Genomic DNA, 22,348 nt, shown 5'->3' on the forward strand with positions numbered 1-22,348 from the left:
ACTTGTAGAAAATACACTTTACGACACTGTCAAGAAGAATTATGACCATCATAATCATATAAGCCAGATAGGCCTATCACGTACATGCCCTTATGTCAGTCCTCAGTCAAAAAGAGGGTGTCTTGTCCTGCTCCTGTGTTCATCCCAGTCATCCGCAACAGAGCATTGGGGTAGATGCATGTCTGACATCAATGTGTGTGAAATTACAATTACAATTTAATATGATCAATAAAATATATATAACATAAACATACTGTTGACATATAGGCTGTGTAGGTGTAATGGAATGTTTTGCCTTGTGTGGTCGGTTTTGTGGGTTTTGACACTCTTATGTAGGTGTCATAACCAGCCATAAAATAAGGTGTAAATATATGTGTCATGACAGTGTTATGGTCATATTATGACAGGTTATGACAAGTTAAGTCATCTGTTATGACATGATATGGTTATGACTGTGTGGTGCGTGGTGTGTGCTGGGTGTCAAGTAAAGTGTTACTAAATGTAAAGAAAAAAATAAATGTACTATTTAAACCATACACATGGACTCTACGAGGTGTCAAGAGCGTTCCACAGGGATGCTGGCCCATGTTAACTCCAATGCTTCCCACAGTTGTGCCAAATTGGCTGGAAATCCTTTGGGTGGTGGACCATTCTTGACACACTCAAACACGTGCACCGGGCACATACTACCATACCTCGTTCAAAGCCACTTCATTCTTTTGTCTTGCCCATTCACCCTCTGAATGATACGCATACTGCACACAATCCATGTCTCAATTATTTCAATGATTAAAAATCCTTCTTCAACATGTCTCCTGTTATTCATCTACACTGATTGAAGTGGATTTAACAAGTGACATCAATTAGGGATCATAGCTTTCACCTGGATTTACCTGGTCTGTCGATGTCATGGAAAGAGCGGGTGTTGTTAATGTTTTGTACATTCGGTGTATACTCAGAATCCACGACGGCAGATTGTTGAAGATAATTACAGTAATTTATGACAAATAAAATAAATACACATAATTTCTAAAGCATTTGATGACATCTGCTCTGTGCCACCATTCTATGGGAATTTAGTCGCCCTCTAAAGTCTGTCAGGGTAAATACATTAAAAAAAAAACACTTTCAACATAGGCCAGGCCCTGTTGTTAACTCATATCCCAGCGACAATGCCTTGTATTACGCCTAGGAAGAAAACATGTTTAGTTAAAATGATTCATTTTGTGTACGGTTTCCTAGAAACAAATATGGCTCAACTTCCCCCTTTTGCTCAACTTACCCCACTCTCCCCTACTGTTCAGAAGTGTCTTTCTGAGTGTCTTTTCACCAGGCAGGCCAGAACTTCATCCCACCAAAAAAAGCCTTACAGTGCCTTTGCAAAGTATTCCGACCCCCTGATTTTTTCCCGCATTTTGTTACGTTACAGTCTTATTCTAAAATGAATTAAATAAAAATAATTCCTCAGCAATCTACACAAAATACCCAATAACGACAAAGCTAAAGGAAACAGGGTTTTAGATTTTTTTTCAAAATGTGTTAAGAATAAAAATCTGAAATACCATCAGTATTTAGACCCTTTGCTATGAGATTCAAAATTGAGCTCAGGTGCCTCCTGTTTCTATTGATCATCCTTGAGATGTTTCTACAACTTGATGGGAGTCCATCTGTGGTAAAGTCAATTGATTGGACATGATTTGGAAAGGCACACACCTGTCTATATAAGGTCCCACAGTTGACAGTGCATGTCAGAGCAAAAACCAAGCCTTGAGGTCGAAGGTATTGTCTGTAGAGCTCCGAGACAGGATTGTGTCGAGGCACAGATCTGGGGAAGGGTACCAAAACATTTCTGCAGCATTGAAAGTGCCCAAGAACACAATGGCTCCATCATTCTTAATTGGAAGACGTTTGGAACCACCAAGACTCTTTCTAGAGCTGGTCGCCCAGCCAAACTGAGCAATCGGGGGAGAAGGGCCTTGGTCAGGGAAGATGACCAAGAAACCAATGGTCTTTGGTAGCATTGCCTTTAAATTGTTTAACTTGGGTCAAACGTTTCGGGTAGCCTTCCACAAGCTTCCCACAATAAGTTAGGTGAATTTTGACCCATTCCTCCTGACAGAGCTGGTGTAACTGAGTCAGGTTTGTAGGCCTCCTTGCTCACTCTGACAGAGCTCTAGACTTCCTCTGTGGAGATGGGAGAACCTTCCAGAAGCACATCCATCTCTGCAGCACTCCACCAATCAGGCCTTCATGGTAGAGTGACTAGACGGAACCTACTCCTCAGTAAAAGGCACATGACAGCCCGCTTGGAGTTTGCCAAGAGGCATCTAGACTCTCAGACCATGAGAAACAAGATTATCTGGTCTGATGAAACCAAGATTGAACTCTTTGGCTTGAATGGCAAGCGTCTCGTCTGGAGGAAACCTGACACCATCGTGCTGTGGGGATGTTTTTCAGCGGCAAGGAATTTCTAAAAAACTGTTTTTTGCTTTGTCATTATGGGGTACTGTGTGTAGATTGATGAGGGGGGAAAAATGTATAATACATTTTAGAATAAGGCTGTAACCTAACAAAATGTGGAAAAAGTCATGGGTCTGAATACTTTCCGAAGGCCCTGTATATTTCAGGCAGTATTTTCAAACAGCTCCTACACTTAAAGGACATTATGCTCAATTTCACAATTTCACAGTGTAATTCCAACCTCATAGTGTGTAAATACACACTGAGTGTACAAAACGATGAGCACACCTTCCTAAATTGTGCCATTAATGCACATGACGGTACAAACGCATCTCAAAAAAGTTGTACTTTATTTGTTTGGTTAGATTTTGGAAACGTTAGCTAACTCAATACCTTTCTCATTATTATTGTTAACTTGGTAGCATTACTACTAGGCACACAATCAAATATAATTGTGAGAGAAAAAAAACACTGAAGATATTAAGTGAAAATTATACAAATTGATCACCATGTCCAAATGTTTATATTTACTACATCTAAACGCAATTCGTTACATATGATTAAAAAATACACTAATGGTTGGCCCTTAGTCTTAGATTAAGTGTTTTCATCCTAACAAGGGGGTGGCTAAATTCCCATAGAATGATACCACAGAGAGCATCAAATGCTTTAGAAATTATGTGGATTAATTTGTGTGTCATAAATTACAGTAATCACCTGTCATCATGGATTCTGAGTGTGTACAGTTGAAGTCGGAAGTTTACATACACCTTAGCCAAATACATTTAAACTCAGTTTTTCACAATTCCTGCCATTTAATCCTCGTACAAACTCCCTATTTTTGGTCAGTTAGGATCACCACTCTATTTTAAGAATGTGAAATGTCAGAATAATAGTAGAGAGATTGATTTATTTCAGTTTATAATTCTTTCATCACATTCCCAGTGGGTCAGAAGTCTACATACACTCAATTAGTATTTGGTAGCAGTGCCTTTAAATTGTTTAACTTGGGTCAAACTTTTTGGGTATCCTTCCACAAGCTTCTCACAATAAGTTAGGTGCATTTTGGCCCATACCTCCTGACAGAGCTGGTGTAACTGAGTCAGGTTTGTAGGCCTCCTTGCTCGCACACGCTTTTTCAGTTCTGACCACAAATGTGATGGCCACTCCAATACCTTGACTTTGTTGTCCTTAAGCCATTTTGCCACAACTTTGTAAGTATGCTTGGGGTCATTGTCCATTTGGAAGACCCATTTATGAGAATGCCAAGAGTGTGCAAAGCTTTCATCAAGACAAGGGTGACTACTTTGAAGAATCTGAAATATAAAATCTATCTTAATTTGTTGAACACTTTTTTGGTTACTACATAATTCCATATGTGTTATTTCATAGTTTTGATGTCTTCACTATTATTCTACCATGTAGAAAATAGTAAAAATAAAGAAAAACCATTGAATGAGTAGGTTTGTCCAAACTTTTAACTGGTACTGTACATTTATTTTGTCTTTATATTCAGTGAAAATGGGCAAAATCTATCAGTACCTCAAAAAGGTAAACTTTGACTGCATTTACACTTAGTTCCAATATCTCTGCCTCAGAATGCCCGATCCTCACAAGGTAAGGTGCTTATTATTCAGACGTTTCTTTCTTAGTTAGAGGTGATCTACACTGTCTGAGAAAAATATTTTTGTTTGCTAAAACCGAAGTTTGACCAAAATGATGCAAAGTAGGCTTTTCTTTTGTACATGCCTGGCTTAAAGCTCGCTGGTCCAGTGGGGTCTTCCGCAAAGTTTTCCTGGTCCAGTGGGGTCTCCCGCAGTTGTAGACCTCTGAGAGGGTCTACATCATCTGAGGATGGTCCTTAGTGGCGCTACAGACCACAACTGTAGCGGAACACATCTGAATGGTAATATTTTATGTATATTTGCATGGTGTAAAGCATAATAATTGTATGAAAAGTAACTATTAAGGCATCAATTCCATAGTCTAAGTGTATATGTTTGATAATCCCGTCAATTTTTCAAACTAATTTTCCGAAATGTATCACTATTTAAAAATCTAGCATGTGTGACAGCCTTTAACAAGCCAATTATTTTTCAAGTACTTTTTACAGTTTGGCTGGTCTACTACCATGGGTACATTTACAATAGTGTTAGGGATGGATTCAATCCGTATTGCAGAGGTTTAGCGGAAGATTGTAGCTCTTGAAATGTAAAGACAATGCACCCGTGTTGGCAAAGACTGCATTCATTTTAAACACTACATATGTCGGTTCATTCGCGATACAGATTGAATCCAGCTCTTAATTTGCAACCATCGCCTCTATTTCAGCATTGATCTGAAAGGTCATATGAGGTCATATATACTCCAGGACTCCACACTTGCAACCATCGCCTCTATTTCAGCATTGATCTGAAAGGTCATATGAGGTCATATATACTCCAGGACTCCATACTTGCAACCAAGCAGAGGTGAAGTGAGGGTAAGGGGTGAATCTTAGAAATAACAAGCAAATCCACAGTATATCTAGAAATACTTTATTCCTACGCAGAATAATGTCATTGTTGTACAAAAATAAAGGAAACCATTTCAATAGTAATGTTGACTGTAATTGCTCTGAAATACTGAAACAACAATGAAAAAACGAAACTAAGCTTGTAACCTGGTTAGGTTTTCAGCCACAAGACTACTTCCTTCCTTTGCGTGAAAGGACGTACTGCATGTTGAGTTCCTTGCCCACTTGTTCTGATCTTTTTGATGTTTCAAAACCCCCCCAAAAAATCAAACACATTTCAAAGTCTAAGGATCCAGCAACACAAACCCCCCGGGATATGTGATCATGACAATAAATATAAATCTACAGTCCATAAAACTGACCTCATACGAAATGACAATAAATAAATAACTTATCTGTAATAAATATGTTGACTATAATGCAGTAATGCAAAGAGATGCATGGCATCCGTTTCGTACAATTCAAGAGAACATTGAAAAAATGAAGTTACGGAAAATCCCTGTTTTGAGCCTGTCTACTTGTGGTCAAATGCAATGAGATATGGTCCTCTTTTTGACCTTTGAGTCAATATTTTAATCAGTACTCCAGGTCAGTCTTATACATATCCCAACTGCTGTGAATATTAAGATCCTACCATTGTCTGGTCACCATCTTGTTAAAAACTGTTCCCAGAGACTGTCTTGCCATTCGGTCATGACAGTCTCTCATTACAACCGAATCCACTTTATCCTCAACAGAAAATGTACAACAGGAAGACGCGTGGCCTCACTCCATGATCATAGACACTCTACAGAATCTCCATCCTGCTTTGTACTGGGGACCAGCCCTGTTGCATATGTTTCGGAGCGACTACTTCGGCCCTCCCAGAACCCAGAGGCTCTCCCTAGACCCAAACTCAACGGCGAGCCACCATCTGTATATAATCAGGCAGGCTTGAGTTGCCACCCTGCCCTATTCATCCTCCTCTTGGCTGGCTCCCTCAGCCCATACACATGCAGCTGGCCGCCGACAGTGACTGGATGGTCTGCCATGTGGTGTGGGCGTCCATGAAGGACACTGGCTCGTAGCGGTCAGGCCGGCAGCAGGGGTGGGCACTGACCCGCCGGGAGGTCCTCCGCGGCAGGGACCCGTTCTCCATCAGGGACCATAGAGCCAGGTCGTAGTTGGTCCTGGACGACTGGCAGGAGCCCACGCAAAACTTGAAGAGGATGATCTCGTCCGAGTCGAAGCCAAGGCCCAAGTCCCGCACCCGCATCTCTCGTTTCTCCACCCTGCAGTCTGGGCTGCTCTGCTGGGGCTGCCTGCCCTTTCCTTTGCCCTTTCTGTCCCTCTCTTTCTTCCTCCTCTTCTTCTTTTTCTTGGCCAAGCCTGTTGGTTCGGCGTCTGAGGGGTCAGAGTTGCGGGGGGAACGGCCCACCCACCGGCCACTGGGGTGGTCGTCCGCTTCGTCCATCACAGAGGGGTCTGAAAGAGAGTGAGCCAGAGAGAGAGAGAGAGAGAGAGAGAGAGAGAGAGAGAGAAGATCAGTGGCCTGTACTCTGTAATCGTATTGCACACCCTTCTTTTACTATTCCCTATTCATGGAGAACATCATGCTGGATTAACAAGTGATGTAGAAAACAGAGATCTAAAAAGCACTTCCTGGTTCCACTCTTACCGGAGAGGCCATGCCAGGGGGAGTACGGGTCACTCTCCTCCTCTTGTTGCTCATCCACCTCAGGTAGAGTGTCTGGGAGCTGCCTCTCCCACATCCCTCCCACCCGTCCCAAAGCCTGGACAGAGTCTGCCCCCAAACCAGTGCCCATACGGGCCCCCTCCACCAGGGGCAGCAAAGAGACCACCACCCACAGCACCACCTACAAAAGCGGACAGTAGTTCATGGGAGATGGTCCACAGTTCAGAGAAACAACACAGCCAACAGTATGACAACTATAATAAGGAGGATGATGATGAGATGATGTTGGAGAGGATGAGATGTTTTTGATAGGTGATGATAATAGTGGTGATTACGAAGATGATGATAATGATAGTAAAGATAATAAGTCACCAATAAGCAGAACGAGTCACTCACCTTCCAGTTACTCAGGTGGTAAGGGACGCCTGCTGACGGCATTGCGGTAACCCCCGGTCTGTCTCTCCTCCTCGTCCTCCATCTTGGTCCACCTGGAGGGAAAGCAGAACAAGGCCTCGCTCTGTCAATTGTCCCAATCTCAAGAACGCACTCTGAAAAGAATAACATAAACTAACTGCACAACATGATGTGGCCTGCGATAACGTATCCATATTAACCAATACTGTACAAAAACACCCTTTCAACCCTTAAACAACCCGACGTGTCACATCAATCATGTCCTCAATGCGAAGGATATGTTTATTGTTACGGAGGTAAAAAGGCTAGTGTTTGCTGCCGGGGAGTGCGGCTAGTGTCGGCTTGTCTGTACATACAGCCACACAACAGCTCCTGTCCAGCGACAAAGGCTACCTTCAGTCAGATACCTGTCAAAGACATTCTTTATTTAGGAGGAGGTAGGGCTGGTTCTGTAGAAGGGGCACCGGGGGAAACCACAGAGATGAGGAGGTGGCGATAAGGGGTGCGAGCATCGCAGATGTTTACATACGAGGTGTACAGTGTGACCGGGTTAGCTGTATGTCAATGGCAGCACCACATGCCCCACTCAAGGGTTCTTCCTGTAAAGAACCCTAAAAAGGCTCAAACACAACATTTGACTGGGGTTTAGAACATTCGCTAAAAGGTTCCTGGTTCGATCACCAGTTTCGGCAACAAATTTGAGGTTAATGGTAAAGGTAAACAAACAAGTAAATAGAGCTAACAGAGCAGATCAGATTCACAGATAGCGTAGCGGTTCATGAGCATTGGACCAGTTACTGAAAGGTTGCTGGTTCAAGTCCCTGAGCCGACTAGGTATACAATTGGTTAATGTGCCCTTGAGCAAGGCATTTAACCCTAATATCTCCTGTAAGTCGCCCTGGATAAGCGTCTGCTAAATGACTATAATATTGAAAACCAATGGGTGTTTGCTCCACTTCATTTGTTAACACAGTGAAGCACCTGCTGCTAGAACAGTGGAGCGTTAATTTAATCAATTGGGCTCAGAAACGCAACAGAAACAAGTGATTCTATCTCTCTCCAAAGAGATGATTTGCCATTTATTCGTTGTCGACTCATCTAGGAATACAAGAACTAAAAGCACACGGAATTGCACCAGAGATTAGGCATGGATTCAGCACCCTGCACTACTCTCATTGGGCAGCTGGGGGCTTAGCTGTCCACATCCTGCTACTGGTCCTGTCTCTCAGCTCTCCATACGTATCCCAGCTGACGTGCCATGTAAGTAAAACCTTAGGATACGTGCATACGTGGAGGGATTGACTAGAAACAACACCGGTTCTCAAGAGATGTCTTCTGGAAATGTTAAAGCCCATACGATGAACTCAGTCAAACTTGGTTGGTTTCGACATCAACCGATGTTATGGCGAAATGAAATTCAGCTCACCAAAAAAATGTACACAACACACGGGGATGGCACAGCAGATTCTGTAAAAACGAGCATAGGCCTATATAAGATACATCAACAGTCATCTATCATCCACCAGAGAGGCGCGATAGCCTGGTAGCTGAACCAGAGCGGGACGTGAATCTCCACGGTAAGGTATGTAAACTCTGCTGCTCTTCAATGTTTCTAAATACAGCCCTCGGGCTGCGTCCCAAATGGCACCCTATTCCCTTTATAGTGCACTCCTTTAGGCCGGGGCCCATGGGACTCTGGTCAAAAGAAGTGCGCTACATGGAGGACAATCATCGTGATGCTATCTTTACTCAGGATGATGGAGGACTGGGGAGATTACAGTGCAAAGGTTACGATAGGATCTGTGCTTGCATCACCGGCTATGCTGCCGAAGATTACAGAAGCTTGACTATATCAATACAGTTACTGAGAAATAATAGGTCAAATCAGGCCCAGGGAGAAAGCAGACATTAATCTCTTACACAATGGAACCTGAAAAGCAGAGATAAATGTGTGTGTTTGTGTGTGTGTGTGTGTGTGTGTGTGTGTGTGTGTGTGTGTGTGTGTGTGTGTGTGTATGTGTGCGTGCGCACCCGCATGTGTGTGTCGGAGGAGAGAGACCGAAAGAGACTGCAATCCAAAACCAGGCAGCAAACTCGTCAACTCCCTCTCCCCTAACCTGATTTAAAAACTGGCCATTAAGAGAGAGAGGTTAAAGGGGATTTTTCAACAGATCCCCTCTCGGTCCCTTGAGAGGCCTTGTACTGAGTCCTTAATTCCACAGCTGGGAGCGTTTAGCCTCCTTTAGCCCTGTACGCTGGGTGTCTATGTGGGCCTGTCTGGCCGGCTCACTTCACCCCACCACTCTGGAGCTGTTTACAGTCCAATACCTCCAGCCCCTCAGGGTAGAAGGTGGTGGGCTGCTGAGTCCTGAAGACCTCCAGAGCCTGTGTGTGTGTGCATGTGTGTGTGTGTGTGTGTGTGTGTGTGTGTGTGTGTGTGTGTGTGTGTGTGTGTTTGATGTGCCTCAAGGGATTTGGTATGGTCAGCAGCCTGTTCATCTGCAAATGTGCAATAGGAGAGTCGATTGGTTGTCACCTTATATTTGTGTTGTTGGTACAGTGCCCACCTATTACTTATACAGGTCATTGAATTGTACATTTGTTCTGAGTAAGGATACATTTGCCCTGATATAGAGGGAATCATGTAAGCTCTCCTTCTTAAAACAGTTTTATTAAACAATCAATAATGACATGTTAATTGATATTTGCTCAGGGCTTGCGCCCAAAACTAATATATGGACGAATGACATTGGTTGAACATAAACGTGTTTCACATTATCATCTCTGAGTTGGGTAGCTAGCTATACGTTTAAAGTAGCTTCTTTGTTGTGTTACAGCCTGAATTTAAAATTAGTAGCTGGAATGTCTTGAGTCAATAGGTATTCAACCCCTTTCTCATGGCAAGCCAAAATAAGTTCAGGAGTAAAAATGTGCTTAACAAATCACATAATAAGTTGTATGGACTCACTGTGTGTGAAATAATAGTGTTTAACGTGAATTTTAAACAAAGATTCAACCATAAAGACCAGGGAGGTTTTCCAACGCCTCACAAAGGGCACCTATTGGTAGATGGGTAGAAAAAAGGAAGCTGAAATTGAATATCCCTTTGAGCATGGTGATGTTATTAATTACACTTTGGATGGTGTATCAATACACCCAGTCACTACAAAGATACAGGTGTCCTTCCTAACTCAGTTGCCGGAGAGGAAGGAAACCGCTCAGGGATTTCATCATGAGGTAAATGGAAACTTTAAAACAGTTACAGAGTTTAATGGCTGTGATAGGAGAAAACTGAGGATGGATCAACAGCACTATAGTTAATCCACAATACTAACCTAATTGACAGAGAGAAAATAAGAACGCTTGTACACTATAAGAAATATTCTGAAATATGCATCCTGTTTGTAACAAGACATTAAAGTAATACAGCAAATAATGTGTCAAAGTAATTCACTTTGTGTCCTGAACACAAAGTGTTATGTTTGGGGCAAATCCAATACAACACATTACTGAGTACCACTCTCCATATTTTCAAGCATAGTGGTGGCTGCATCATGTTACAGTCATGCTTGTAATCATTAAGACTGGGGCGTTTTTCAGGACAAACAATAAACTGAATGGAGCTCAGCGTAGGCAAAATCCTAGAGGAAAACTTTGTTCAGCCTGCTTTCCAACAGACACTGGGAGACAAATCCACCTTTCAGCATGACAATAACCTAAAACACCAGGCAAAATATGCACTGGAATTGCTTACCAAGATGACATTGAATGTTCCTGCCTGGCGTAGTTACAGTTTTGACTTAAATCTACTTGAACATCTATGGCAAGACCTGAAAATGGTGTCTAGCAACGATCAACAACCAATTTGACAGTGCTGAAAAGAATAGCTGTCAAATGTTGCACAATCCAGGTGTGGAGAGCTCATTGAGACTTACCCAGAAAGATTTGCAGCTGTAATTGCTGCCAAAGGTGATTCTACAAAGTATTCACTCTGAATGCTATATAAATGAGATATTTCTGTATTTCATTTTCAATACAATTGTAAAAAAAAATCTAAACACATGTTTTCACTTTGTCAATATGGGGTATTTTGTGAAGATGGGTGAGGGGAAAAACTATTTAATCCATTTTCAATTCAGGCTGTAACACAACAAAATGTGGAATAGGTCAAGAGGTTTGAATACTTTCTGAAGGCACTGTACATCATTCTGTATTCTACATGTGTGAAAGCTCTCATAGAAGCGTAGAGCAAGCTAGGCTGGGATTCCCTTCTGTGTTCTGTCTCACTTTAAAGGGGAAGTTCAGGATTTTGTTCTCTATTGCTGCTCTATTGTTCACACAAGCAAGGGGGGAGGCCGGTGACAACTGTTATTTGTGTGTACATTACTGTATCTTTATGTGGGATATTGTTTTTCATCAGGAAAAGTTTTTTTTTAAATAGCTGGAGTGCGTCTTTAATGTTAGATGGTTCCTTACCCTGAAAGTAGTCTGTGGGCCAGGAGAAACTATAAATCATCACTTCCATTGATTTTAGCTAGAGGTGGCTAAAGTTTAAGTTTGTCGCGGCTGCTAGAAAACCGAACCATGGATTACAGTTTCTCCTGGCCAAAACACGTACTTACGAGGTGAGGAACCATCTAACATCAAGTTGTAATATCTTGAACTTCTCCTTTAACAGCCCAAATCCCATCTCTCCAGAACAGAACCCTCTCCTATAATGATGCCCCATTAGAGGTGTTCTATCCGCCAGCTCTACCTGTCATAGACAGAGCCCTGCCGGCATGGGGGTATGGAAGGGACCTCACTAAATCACCACCGCAATAAAAGACACCTGGGGAGAAAGAGGAGAAGAGGAGATGCAGAGTACTAGCCACAGCCGCCAGGTCCTTGCCTAATCATTACCAGACACAATTTTATCTGGGGGGGTACACAAACTCCCATATCACCTATGATGATATACTGTACACGGCATACGTGTTCCCTATTCCTTCTGGTTCCTGTGCAAACCTGTTCTGATATGTACAGTTCACGTCCAAATCAGAACAGACAATTTGTAAGTCTGGCAGTTTACTACTATGCTTGTTTGCTTTTCAGTTTTTAGACTGTGCTGGTAGCAAACCCACAAACCCCACCCAGTCTTGTACTTGTATGTCCTTACGGTGTTAAAGTGTCGGGTTTGGGTTCAACCCCCCCTACTACTCTCGCCACACTGATTGCACCGCTGCACCAGATGTGCCCTTCTAACTGCTGCTAGACTTAGACTGCAGTCAGCAGCGACAGAACCAGAGGGTCTGAATACGCCGCATAATCCCCTAATCCCTTCCAGGCTGGAGAGGAGAAGAGGTGATTACTCGTTAGTGCCAGTTTCCACTCTTTAGCCGAGCTGTCACCGGTGGAAAATCCACAGAACGCTGCCAAAATGAGAAACAGAGAGCTGGGGATGTTTGCGGCTCGGAGAAACCCATTCAGAGGTGGCAATCAGAAGGTGTGGACAACACTTCCCTGGGCAGGCTATCCCTGAAGGAGATGCTAGCTAGAAGTCAGTGCGTTTCTTGCACTGAAGAGTTGCTTGAGAGTCTTCTACTGAAGACAGGGGCAGTCTTGACAGATTCATACATACATGGGGGTTGTGTTTCTCAGGTGTGCCACACAAAGATACTGATACACAACAGAATAGCCGTTACGGATCAAAGACAGGCTAATAAGAGAGTACTGATCTGTGCTTCCGATCATAATAAGAGATCATACAAAAGTGCCTAGTCAAGCTGAATAGGCTCAGCCTGGTCCAAGATATGTTTGTGCTGTCTTGCCAACTCCTATGGTCAGTGTCATGTCACATTCACTGTCATGCTAGGCATTAACAAGACAGCACAAGCAGATACGGGATTAGGATATGCCAGTGCAGGGTCATTGTTAAGATGAGAGAACAAGGGCCAATATCAGTGTTTTGCTCATAGTGGCTCTGGATAGGAAAGAGGAAGCGGTACAACTGAACCTCAATTAGTCCTTAAGGGTAGACAGAGTAAGCTGGTTGCAATCAGTGGTGCTGGTTAGAAGCAAACAAAGTGGTTGCCTGGTGATAAAACTATAACCTAAGGGCAGAATCCTAACTTGAGATGTGTGCACTTAACTTGGACTTTCTCATAAATCATTTATTTAACCTTTATTTAACTAGGCAAGTCAGTTAAGAACAAATTCTTACTTACAATGACAGCCTAGGAACAGTGGGTTAACTGCCTTGTTCAAGAGCAGAGCAACAGATTTCTACCTTATCAGCTCAGGGATTCAATCTAGCAACCTTTTGGTTACTGGCCCAACGCTCTAACCACTAGGCCACCCTTGATGTCAATGGAAGATCTGTGCGAAAGCTTGGGTTCCGCTCACAGATCTCAAGATAGAATTCAGGTCTAAGTGAGCAGTGATTTACCGCCATGGCCCCAAGGTTAGCATCCTCTCACAGTGGAGGAGAGCTCTAGAAAGGTTCAGAGAAATACAGGTAATGGTGTTTTTACTGGGGAACCAAGTGTTTGAAGTAGCATTGTCGGATTAGTACCCTCTCACCCTCATGCCTAAACCCCTGTCCCTCTCAGAGATGCTGTGGAGTGGGAAATCATACTCTCCAGCCTCTTATTATAAGGAACAGGGTCCAGGGGTGGGCGTTAAAATGTATCCTCCAGAAGGACATTAGACATATCACCCCTAACCTTAACCTCAATGGCACTAAGCCACTCCCAGTGCTCTGATTGGTTCTTTGGTCAGTTTGCTTGGCTCTTTAGAGTATCATAGTATAAGTCTTAAAACCCATAAACCTAGTGGTCAAACCGGGAAATTGTCCCAATAGTTTTTTCCACCACTAATTTTTCTCATAGGGGATTTTAGACACTTAAAATAAGGGCTGTGTTTTGTTTAGGCCAACCCTGACCCTGTCGATAACCGTGTAAATCTCTCTCTGACAAGGTGACTTTTATCAATATATTTGCCTGTATTTACCCCCCAAAAATGAAATGCTATTTAGCTGCTAATGTGGCTATCACACAGAACTACAAATTCAGTGATGCTCTGGATGAGACTGCCGAATCGAGGCAAAGGTAAGAATCTCTGGATTAACAATCTGTTAACTACATTTACTGATGAATAAATTGGCTAAACTTACTTTAATTTACAATTCTGTGAACTCTCTAGGGCAAATGTTTTATTTACACTATACCTGTTAGCAAAGGTGTCAGCGAAAGATGACAAGCAGGAAGGAGCTTGTAGGGATTTGTAGTCTTATATGATGTCTACTTTGATGCTAATTAAATAGAGCCGACTATATTGATAAAAGTCATGTGGTCCGAGAGAGATTTAAATGGTTATCAAAACGTCACGACAGGGTAAGCCTACACAAAACACAGACCTTATTTTAAGTGTTTCTAAAATCCCCTTTGGGAAAAATGAATGGTGAAAAAACGATTGGAACCATTTCCTTGTTGGGTATTATAACACCTCCACTGTGGGGCTCTATTCTAACTGAAAGAAATGTACTACTGTGGGGTTTTCCATGTGAAAAGCAATGTCTGCCTTTTTTTCTACTAAGTCGGCCACTGGGTCATTGGAATGTTCGATTGATTTGAACTTTGTGCTTTGCGTGAATGGAAACAACTGCCTTCCCAGACAGTTTTTCTGGAGATACCTCATCGCAACCAATAATGGACGACAACTTCATATGACCAAGACACTGCATGTAACGGTTCTGCCTTTGTTTCTTGCTAGCACACTCCCTAGTCCCTATAAGATCCCAAATTCCAAGCTGATTAATGCCGTTTAAGAGGGAGTCACAGAAAAAGAACACTTGGGTGAACCTCACCTTAAATGGGAACACATTAAGTTGTGTTATGGCAGCGATAGAGGATAGGATTTCAGATGACAGGTTTTGTGAGCGCTACAATCTGCTGGAGTCACATCAGCAGGAAAGAGTGGGAGAGTGAGAAAGGAGGAAAATGTTGGAGACAATATATGGAGAGATATCTACAACAACAAAAAATGAAAAGCAAAAACATAACTGTCCTCAATATGTCGTCCTCTCTTTTTAAAACACACAAACACGTTTGTTTTACTATCCTTGTGGGGACCAATGAAATTGATTCTCATTCAAAATCATATTTTCCCTAACCCTAACCCTTAACCTAACCCTGACCTTAACCTTAACCCTAACCCAAAACCTAACCCTTCACCTCAAAACCCAAACCCTTATTGTAACCCCAACCCTAAACTTAGGAACCTGCGAAATGTCCCTAATTATCAGAATTGTCCTTGTTTTACTATCCTTGTGAGGACCCCCCCCCCCCCCCCCCCCAACCCAACCCTACCCCACCAAACCTCCTCTCCCCTTTCCCTCAACATCCCATGTCTCATTTCGTCTAATTAAGTTGAGTGTGGTCCAGACCCAGGGAAAGCTGGCCATTAATGCGTCACTGCATCTGGATGAACAAACGCCCTGCAGAGCGTTTTTTCCGTGTCGCCCGCTTGTCTTGAACCCCAGACGGGCTCTGGTAATGACCTGCTGGCCCGGTAGTTCAAAGGAGCCCTTGACACCATGATGAATGAAGCTGACCCGGCAATTTCGGAAGAATACAGCTTATTGTATCAAAAAAAAAAGTGCTCGCAGCCACAAACACGGCAGTGCAAACACCGCTAGTTAACATTCTTCCCGAATTCAAGAGCAAATTTATAAGAGTGAGATCTTGCGATAAAAACAGGAGTTTTGCTACGTGTTTCATCAGTGTTTTGAACTGTGGTAACTATCGCTTTGTTCTAAATTTAAGTCTGCTTGAAGAGCCAAAGTGCTCGACGACAAATCAGCAATAGACATTAAGTACAATAACACAGGTATAATACTGGTATACTTAGCAGTATGTCCCAACTGCAAGAAAGTAAGACAGAAATGGCGAATGTGGACAAAAAAAAAACGAAATTCCTTTTGGTCAGATCATGCCCCCTTCACTTTACCCCAGAAGATGTATTGTAGCTCAGTGAGTTAGTTAAACAATTCCAGATTGAGGTAGGTTGCCCTGTGGCACTCCAGGTTGCATAACCAATCTCTCTCATTACTTACACACTCACAGACAAGGCAAGCCAGACAAACCTTCCCTGTGTAGACTTCTAAATAGAACTCTATTACAGTGGATTTAGTATAGACCTTACAGAATTTCTGAATTCAAAATGGATTATTTTTCTCACAGAATTACACATGATACTGCATAATGACGACGTGAAAACATGTTTTTAGAAATGTTTGCAAATGTTTTGAAAATGAACTATATACACTATATATGCAAAAGTATGTGGACACCCCTTCAAATCAGCCACACCCGTTGCTGACAGGTCCAAAACAATCGCGCACACAGCCTTGCAATCTCCATAGACCAAAGATTGACAGTAGAATGGCCTTACCGAAGAGCTCAGTGACTTTCAACATGGCACCGTCATAGGATGCCACCTTTCCAACAAGTCAGTTTGTCAAATTTCTGGCCTGCTAGAGCTGCCCTGGTCAACTGTAAGTGCTGTTATTGTGAAGTGAAGACGTCTAGGCGCAACAACGGCTCAGCCGCAAAGTGGTAGGCCACGTAAGCTCACAAAACAGGTCCGCTGAGTGCTGTAGCGGGTTAAAATCATCTGTCTTCAGTTGCAACACTCACTACCGAGATCCAAACAGCCTCTGGAAACAATGTTAGCACAATAACTGTTCATCGTGAGCTTCATGAAATGGGTTTCCATGGCCAAGCAGCCACACACAAGTTTCAGATCACCATGCACAATACCAAGCATCGGCTGAAGTGTTTCCAATTCATCCCAAAGGTGATCGATGGGGTTGAGGTCAGGGCTCTGTGCAAGCCAGGCAAGTTCTTCCACACCTAACTTGACCAAACCATTTCTGTATGGACCTCGCTTTGTGCACCAAGCGTCAGCTGGAGTGATGTAAAGCTTGACGCCGTTGGACTCTGGAGCAGTGGGAACGCATTCCCTGGAGAGATGAATCATGCTTCACCATCTGGCAGGCTGACGGAGTAATCTGGGTTTGGTGGATGCCAGGAGAACGCTATCTGCCCCAATGCATAGTGCCAACTGTAACATTTGGTGGAGGAGGAATAATGGTCTGGGGCTGTTTTTCATGGTTCAGTCTATGCCTCTTGTTCCAGTGAAGAGAAATCTCAATGCTACAGCATACAATGACATTCTACACGATTCTGTGTTTCCAACTTAGTGGCAACAGTTTGGGGAAGGCCTTGTTCTGTTTCAGCATGACAATGCCCCCGTACACAAAGCGAGGTCCATACAGAAATGGTTTGGTCGAGATTGGTGTGGAAGAACTTGACTGGCTTGCACAGAGCCCTGACCTCAATCCCGTCGATCACCTTTGGGATGAATTGGAACGCCGGGCCTAATCGCTCAATGTCATTTCCCAACCTCACTAATGCTCTTGTGGCTGAATGGAAGTCTTCTTGGTATGCAACTGCAGTATAGATCTGGCCATGTGTTTTAGGTTATTGTCCTGCTGAAATATGAATTTATCTCCCAGTGTCTGGTGGAAAGTACACTGAACCAGGTTTTCCTCAAGGATTTTGCCTGTGCTTAGCTCCGTTCAGTTTCTTTTTTATCCTGAAAAACTCCCCAGTCCTTAACGATTACAAGCATACCCATAATATGACACAGCCACCACTATGCTTGAAAATATGGAGAGTGGTACTCAGTAATGTGTTGTATTGGATTAGTATTGTGGAGTAACTACAATGTTGTTGATCCATCCTCAGTTTTCTCCAATCACAGCCATTAAACTCTGTAATTGGCCTCATGGTGAAACCCCTGAGCAGTTTCCTTCCTATCCGGCAATTGAGGAAGGACGCCTGTATCTTTGTAGTGACTGGGTGTAATTAATAACTTCACCATGCTCAAATGGATATTCAATGCCAGTTTTCTTTATACCCATCTACCAACCCTTCTTTGTGGTTGAATCTGTGTTTGATATTCCCTGCTTGACTGTGGGACCTTACAGATAATAGTGTGAGTGGAGTACAGTGAGTGGAGTACAGAGAGTGGAGTACAGAGATGAGTCCATGCTACTTATTATGGGACTTGATAAGGACATTTTTACTACTGAACTTATTTAGGCTTGCCATAACAAAAGGGTCAAATACCCAAGATATTTCAGCTTTTAATTGTTAATTAATTTGTTAAAAAAAATGAAAAACATAATTCCACTTTGACATTATGGGATATTGTGTGTAGGCCAGTGACCCCCCCCCCCCCCCCCCCCCCAAAAAAAATATATATATAAATGTAATACATTTTAAATACAGGCTGTAACACAAGAAAATGTGGGAAAAGTCAATGGGTGTGAATACTTTCTGAAGGCCCTGTACATTTTCAAGTGATCTAATATTTGCTTTACCACTAGGGGGAGGTTAGTAGAACTTTGATAACACTTGAGTTTAGCTACTTGCAGGTAATAAGAAATATACAACACGTTGATGCATTTAACGTTGATATGGAACCATCCGCCTCCCAGAGGCGATACAGACGGATGTTAAGATGCAACAATGAAAGAGAAGTGAAGTAGAAATGAGAGCATGTAGTGAAATACACCTCCAGACCCCAAAAACACCCTCTCATTCCCATAAAGTACAAGCTTGTTTAAACAGACCATGCAGGCCACACAGAGGGAGGTTGTAGGAAAAGGGAAAAAAAGAGTGTCCAGTTGATCTGATCCCTAACCGGGCTGCAGACCTCCATGACCTTTGACCCGGGAAAGTGGAACCAGTGGAAGGATCACAGGAGAATGTGAGATACCTCAGGTACCACAGATCTCATGCTCACACACACACACAGACACACACAGACACACACACACACACACACACACACACACACACAATACTACCTGGAAGTGAAATAGCCTCACTTCACACATGCACGCACAAACATTGTTTGCGTATAAAAGCAGAGCCCTTTTTATCGAAGGTTGGACAATATCATCTTTCTACTCTTTTGCTGATTCCGAGTTTAATTTCTGCAACTCGTATCAATGCTGGTGGATTGACATCGCCCGTGTTTCATTCTGTGGGAACTTGATTTCCCTACAGACTGCAGAGTAGCTAACAGTATGAGCCACCTTGAGTTTGGAATTCATCTTCAAACGTATACAATTTGACCCAGTTCCCTGACCTCCCCAATCTACACTGTGCTACTGGGATGCTAGAGGTCCAGTAAGTGCCCGACGAAACACTGAGACTTAAAGCCGCCACTGCATCAGCCTTCCCATTAGAGGTGAGTATAAAGTCAACTAAGAAAGCAGACTAATACTGTAGGTAGCCTAGCTGTTAGAGCGTTGGGCCAGTAACTGAAAGGTCACTGGATCAAATCCCTGAGCTGACAATGTGAAAAATCTGGCGGTGTGGCTGTGAGGAAGGCACTTAATCCTAATTGCTTCTGTAAGTTGCTCTGGATAAGAGTGTCTGCTAAATGACCAAAAATGTCTCTAGCACCTGGGAGGCAATGGAAATCAGGGGAAATGGATACGTCTGTATGTGTGAGGTTGTATGCATGCTTTGAGGGGGGGTACACGCTGAACATTAGCACGTGTGTGAACAATGCTTTGATATTCAGATTGCAGCCCACCCTTGGAGAGGGTCACACACTAAGACTTCCTAGCTGCCACTGTTTCCTCAGAGTAAGAGATTACCAGGGAATTGGCACAAGAACAGGTCAAGGATAACCTATACTGTAGCCAATCTACATTGGGCAGGTTCAATTTACACACAGAATAAGCTTTTTAGGACTGATTTGAATCAGAAAGGTTAGAAAGGCTGTATTATTAATATGACGATAGTGTTCAATCAGTTTACAGAGGCAGAATCAGTTTGTGGCATTACAGATAAACATTTATGACAAAAATACTCCCAATGGGTATGTAATAAAAAAAAATCTGGTGACTCAACAAGTCAGGCCAGAACAGGTGGCAGGTGTGATCAAAAAGAGTTTTACATGACAAAAGCAGCTGCTGTGAAAAGAAAGCCTTTGACATCAAACCAGCCATTTAATTGTTGGCATAGCAAACACTAAGAGAAGGGTAATGACTAATGACAGGTAAGGAATGTGGCTTTCATAGCAGCAATGTACCATAACACGCAAGTAAAGGAATAGGAATTTAATCAATTTATCAAAAATCAGTTTTAAATGAATTAAATACCTCATGTAGTCTAAATTCATTATTTCCTACTCAAACAAATATATATATTTTTTGTAGAATTCAAAGGAAAATTGTGCGTTACCGATTATCCCTTGCGTATAAGTCCAGTCTGAGCGCACGCCGGAGAGGTCAGACCCTTTCCCCCAGCGTGCTCCTGGTCGGCTGTGGAGCATGTCTTGGCGGTGAAAATCCACACAATGATGTCCTTTAAATGCACATCATTTTCAAGCGTCCAACTTTTCAGGTTATCTCCTCTTTGCCTGAAGTGAACAAAAAAACAACAATTCAAAGGCTTTGGTTTCAGGAGAGCGCGAAAGGCGCCTCCCTCTATGCGGCCAAGCCTTTCTCTTCTCCTCTCCACCAAATCCTTTCAGTTTCACCCTGCATAGGAACACAATGTGTATAAATATAGTTTTAATTTCGTAAAAAGTTGAATAGTACAGATAAATACGCACATTACCAAAATATGTATGCTGCACGCTGTCCCTGCAAGGGGCCATTTGAAATTAAAGGCACTGCAAGTACATTTTTGGCTAACTTAAATCTCGTGGGAACATTCCGTTAATTATTTAATGTTGGGCACATCTGTAGAAATGTCAAAGGCTTTATCATTTCAAAGAAACGTTATTAAATGAACACACTTTCTTTGCTGTTTGTGAGTGTGTGTGTGAGAGAGAGAGGGTTCATGTATGATAAATTACAGACTCATCGTCTTATGTATCAGGCATTGTTATTGACAATTATAAACCATTTTTAAACATACAAAGCAATATAACGTGTATATTAAGTTCACCCTTACCTTTAGGACTTGCTCAGTCTTGCCTCCAAACATTGAGTTGAGAAATTAGTAAACAACGCGCCAAGAACGCTCATAACCTTTAGGCTATTCCTGGGTTATTCCACAATAAAATTTAAAAACATAACATTTCCAAGATACACGTTCGATTTTTTGGGATATAACTGCATTCCGGCTATGTCCTTGTTACAGAAACGTTGTCTATAGTGTCTCTCATTCAGACCTTGGAACTCGATGCCGTTCTTGTCTTTGGTACCTGTTATTTTTCACACGTATACCTCAGGTTCAAAGACTATTGATGAGACCCTGCGCGCGTCAAAATCTACTTCTCAGCAACTGAGGATAAACGCATTTGCAACATTTCAACTCCATGCTCCATGTCATTACGTGGTGACTTTGCAACTATTACAGAAGCTCCAAATATTGTACGCTATCCCATCGATCTTTGTTGAGGAAATATCAGACACACCTAGGACAATTTTTTAAAATCCAATGTTCAGCCTTTGCCGCTCTTGTGTCTATTCTGCCGCACACTACAGAAACACCATACAATACACAAGCACTGGAGGCTAAATATTCACCACGCTGCTCTGCCTGTCAAAAGTCTTGTGAAACCAGAGAGAACGGACGCTGTGAGAGTGCAGTGATTTCTCCTGCCCCTCAACATAGCTAAAACATAGTTGTGTTCATGGAGAGAGGGCGCACTGGAATTGTCATATTTTAATTGCTTTTGTGTTTGGATCTGGAGACCTGTCGGTGTCAGTATTGACAACAAGGTTCTGAGAAAAAATAAGAACAGGAGTCCTACATATATTTCGAGGAGATGCATGTTCTTCTAAGAATTGCCACATCGCCCACGGACTGACTCCCAAGTTGTTTATGCTCCGAGTCCCATAAACTTGAGAATTTTTACTGCATTTCTTACATTCTTCATCAACCAACAAGACACACACACACACACACTCGTTTATGTTTGCCAACCTCCACTCCATGTTTATATAGTCACACAGGGCCTCCCTTACAGACTGTGTCACCAAGGCTACTGTCACCCATGGCGAGAGGGATGGATCGAGGGCAGAGGCAGTGAGGGGGATTCCTTCAGAAAGGGCCTGCCTGACACACTTCAGGCCAGGTTTATGGTTGCACCGTACAGCACGCACCTCAACTCCAGGGCCTCGCACCCCAACCCAACCCACCACACCTTCCACCCCCTTACCAGGCCAGCCCTCCAGCACCTGCACAATGGGGGAACTCCCTCCTGGG

General features: G+C 42.8%; 1 protein-coding gene across 2 annotated transcripts; it reads right to left on the minus strand.

Annotated features, from left to right (window-relative positions):
• Window positions 1-4,983: 4,983 nt before the first annotated feature.
• On the minus strand, window positions 4,984-21,863 carry LOC110529122 (artemin-like). 2 transcript variants are annotated; one of them, XM_036985658.1, is made up of 5 exons: window positions 21,089-21,863; window positions 20,372-20,549; window positions 7,047-7,138; window positions 6,633-6,831; window positions 4,984-6,439 (listed from the first exon to the last, which is right to left on the minus strand). In XM_036985658.1, the coding sequence occupies exons 2-5, from the start codon at window positions 20,460-20,462 to the stop codon at window positions 5,955-5,957; spliced, it is 867 nt and encodes a 288-aa protein (XP_036841553.1). In that variant the 5' UTR covers window positions 20,463-20,549; window positions 21,089-21,863; the 3' UTR covers window positions 4,984-5,954. The 2 variants fall into 2 exon arrangements, with proteins under 2 accessions (XP_036841553.1, XP_021466938.2); XM_021611263.2 differs by having other exon boundaries at window positions 20,372-20,670.
• Between the last annotated feature and the right edge of the window lie 485 nt (window positions 21,864-22,348).

Source organism: Oncorhynchus mykiss, chromosome 8, assembly GCF_013265735.2.
Source record: "Oncorhynchus mykiss isolate Arlee chromosome 8, USDA_OmykA_1.1, whole genome shotgun sequence".
Classification (NCBI taxonomy): domain Eukaryota; kingdom Metazoa; phylum Chordata; class Actinopteri; order Salmoniformes; family Salmonidae; genus Oncorhynchus; species Oncorhynchus mykiss.

What these genes read in the sequence shown, in the direction of transcription:
- LOC110529122 (XM_036985658.1), bottom strand. Translation starts at nt 20,462, where the DNA reads ATGCTCCACAGCCGACCAGGAGCACGCTGGGGGAAAGGGTCTGACCTC. An exon ending in ACCACCTGAGTAACTGGAAG is followed by an intron (nt 6,832 to 7,046) that starts GTGAGTGACTCG and finishes CCGCTTTTGTAG; the next exon opens with GTGGTGCTGTGGGTGGTGGT. An exon ending in CCCCTGGCATGGCCTCTCCG is followed by an intron (nt 6,440 to 6,632) that starts GTAAGAGTGGAA and finishes ACTCTCTTTCAG; the next exon opens with ACCCCTCTGTGATGGACGAA.